Genomic DNA, 2,621 nt, shown 5'->3' on the forward strand with positions numbered 1-2,621 from the left:
CCTCAGGGTCCGCTACCCAGGGGCCACAAGCCACGAAATGAGTGTGATTCCTACAACACCATGGCAGTTTTCGGGGTTCTCCCGCGGGCTGCACAATGTCCCGGGACCGGGAGACATGGGGGACCGAGAGACCGAAGACTGGCCTCACGGGAGTTCCGGCTGGGAGAATGGCAGAGCCTCCGGGGGCTCAGGGAATGGACGGTTTGTGCTCGGGAAGAAACACAGATAGGAGCAGAGCGGCGCCATGTCTGCCTCTTCCCGCCCGCAGCCGCCAGTCTTCAACTCGGTCCGACCCCAGCAAATAAAAGGCGGGTACCGGCGGGAGGGGCCAGCAGAGGGAGGGAAGGTGCTGAGGAGAGAGAGCGCCTGTGACTGTCACCGAGACACCAGCAAACAAACCCAGCTGAGGGGAGACAGCTCTCACCCTGAGACACTGCCAGGAGGGGGAAATATCGGACTGACGAACCCGAAAGAACAGGTCCGAGGACAAAGAACTGCCTGATCCTCCGACGTCCGTCTACTCCCGCCAACATACGGCGATTTCTTTCTTCATTTTTGGCAGAACTTTTTGGAGGAAGGGCTGAGGGCTCCACTTTCTGCTGTGCTCCCTGCAGTCTTGAGGATCCTGTGCAGACATCTTGCCCTGCGCCTACAAAAGGAGACAGAAAGTTTGTGTGGTCAGACACCTGTGGTAATAGGAGAAAATGACTGAAAACTCATCCTCCACCCCAGCGGCCAAGCCCAAGAAATCCAAGTCGGGCAAGAAATCCACTGACCACCCCAAGTACTCGGACATGATCCTGGCAGCCGTCCAGGCGGAGAAGAGCCGATCGGGCTCCTCGCGTCAGTCCATCCAGAAGTACATCAAGAACCACTACAAAGTGGGCGAGAACGCCGACTCCCAGATCAAACTGTCCATCAAAAGGCTGGTCAACATCGGCACCCTCAAGCAAACCAAGGGTGTGGGTGCCTCCGGCTCCTTCAGGTTGGCCAAGGGAGATGAGCCTAAAAAAACTGTAAAGAAACCCAAGAAGGAAGTCAAAAAAGTGGCTACTCCAAAGAAGGCAGCAGCCAAACCTAAGAAAGCAGCCAAGTCTCCAGCCAAAGCCAGGAAGCCCAAAGCCGCCGAGAAGAAGACAAAGAAGGTGGCCAAGAAGAAAGCAGCTCCCTCACCCAAGAAAGTCAAGAAGACAAAGACTGTGAAAGCCAAACCTGTCAAGGCACCTAAGGTGAAGAAAGCCAAGCCGGCCAAACCCAAGGCTAAGTCCAGCCCAAAGAAGTCTACACGGAAGAAGTAAACGAGGCTGGACAGCTCCTAAGAAATCCTGTACATAGTTTTATAACCTCTAACTTTTTCTCCTCCAGTGCAACTTTCTTAAAGATGATCCGCTTCCCTGTAATTCCTAAGGACAATACCTTTTATTTATGTAATATTTTTTATTTGATTTTAAAAAAATAATTGTGTGTGGGGGGAGGGGGGATTAAGAGTTTGACGGTATTACCTTTTGTTTTTTTTCTGCACTAATTTTATACATTTAATTTATAGGCTGTAGTCCTTATCTCCCACCTCTTATGGTGACGTGTAGGCTGTCTGCATATGATTTGTCTGCTTTCTTTTAGATGTTAGATCTGTTTTGGTGACATTGCTGGAATAATAGCCATATCGTGTAATACAGTGCAGTTCTGCGGAGCCACCAAACCCTTCAAGAATCATATATAGATTTTTTTTTTTTTTTTTTTTTTACAATAAGTTTTTAGGGATGATGAGCAGTCAATGTGGGAGCTGCTAGGGGTATGTAATCTACACCATGTGTCGGTATTGTCCGTTACTGAAGACTGATCCTCTGCGCCGTCCTGTACTATGTTATCAGAGGAGAAGGAGGTCTGCTCTTTCCTATCATTTACATAACTCTGCCTTTTCAGATGAAATGCACTTTTACAAGTTCAATGGACTCTAAAACAGATCTCGTTCCATCAGTGAACACTTCGAGGGCACGTCTTGTTTTTTATATTGATTTTATTTTATTTTTTAATAGGCAGGCGACTTATACCTGGTCTTGTCTTCAATATATGATTTAGTAATTGTGGACTTAACGGGAGGATTATTTTGTCCTTAGCGTTCAAATCTCTTGATTTCCGATGACGTGTGTTTTCTTTGTAGTTTAGCAAAATCCTAAACTTTGTATTGATAAATTTCAAAATAAAAAAAAACACCAATTGTGAACTGATTCTCGCCTCTTGTGTGGGTCCATCTGACTGTCGGGGGGGGGGGGGGGGGTCTGAAGATATTACAGTAAAATTCCTTTAATCTGAAGCTGCAGGATAATCTGGAATCTCCCAGGGGCATAACCATTGGTAGCCCGTGGGGACAAGGCTAAGGGACAGATGTTTATAATCCTATTGGATATTGCCATTCTTACAGGCACATTGTTTGTGCTGGATATCAAAGGCCATTATATTGTATTAAAGGAATTTTACAGCACGTTCATCTACCCTGACAATATTCATCATGTAATGGACATAAACTGTGGGTTCACATACCGGTGTGCAAATCCGCAGCGTCGTACAGTACCCAGTGTACTTAAACTTTAAGACAAATTATTTAAAACTTCTAAATTGCA

The 2,621-nt window shown here is 46.7% G+C and overlaps 1 protein-coding gene across 1 annotated transcript; it reads left to right on the top strand.

The window, feature by feature from the left end:
- Positions 1–331: 331 nt before the first annotated feature.
- Positions 332–2,228, top strand: LOC122943239 (histone H1.0-B). The gene has a single exon (XM_044300825.1). It carries the CDS (start codon positions 705–707, stop codon positions 1,296–1,298), a length of 594 nt encoding a protein of 197 aa, XP_044156760.1. The 5' UTR covers positions 332–704; the 3' UTR covers positions 1,299–2,228.
- The last annotated feature ends 393 nt before the right edge of the window (positions 2,229–2,621 follow it).

Source organism: Bufo gargarizans, chromosome 7, assembly GCF_014858855.1.
Source record: "Bufo gargarizans isolate SCDJY-AF-19 chromosome 7, ASM1485885v1, whole genome shotgun sequence".
NCBI classification, from domain to species: domain Eukaryota; kingdom Metazoa; phylum Chordata; class Amphibia; order Anura; family Bufonidae; genus Bufo; species Bufo gargarizans.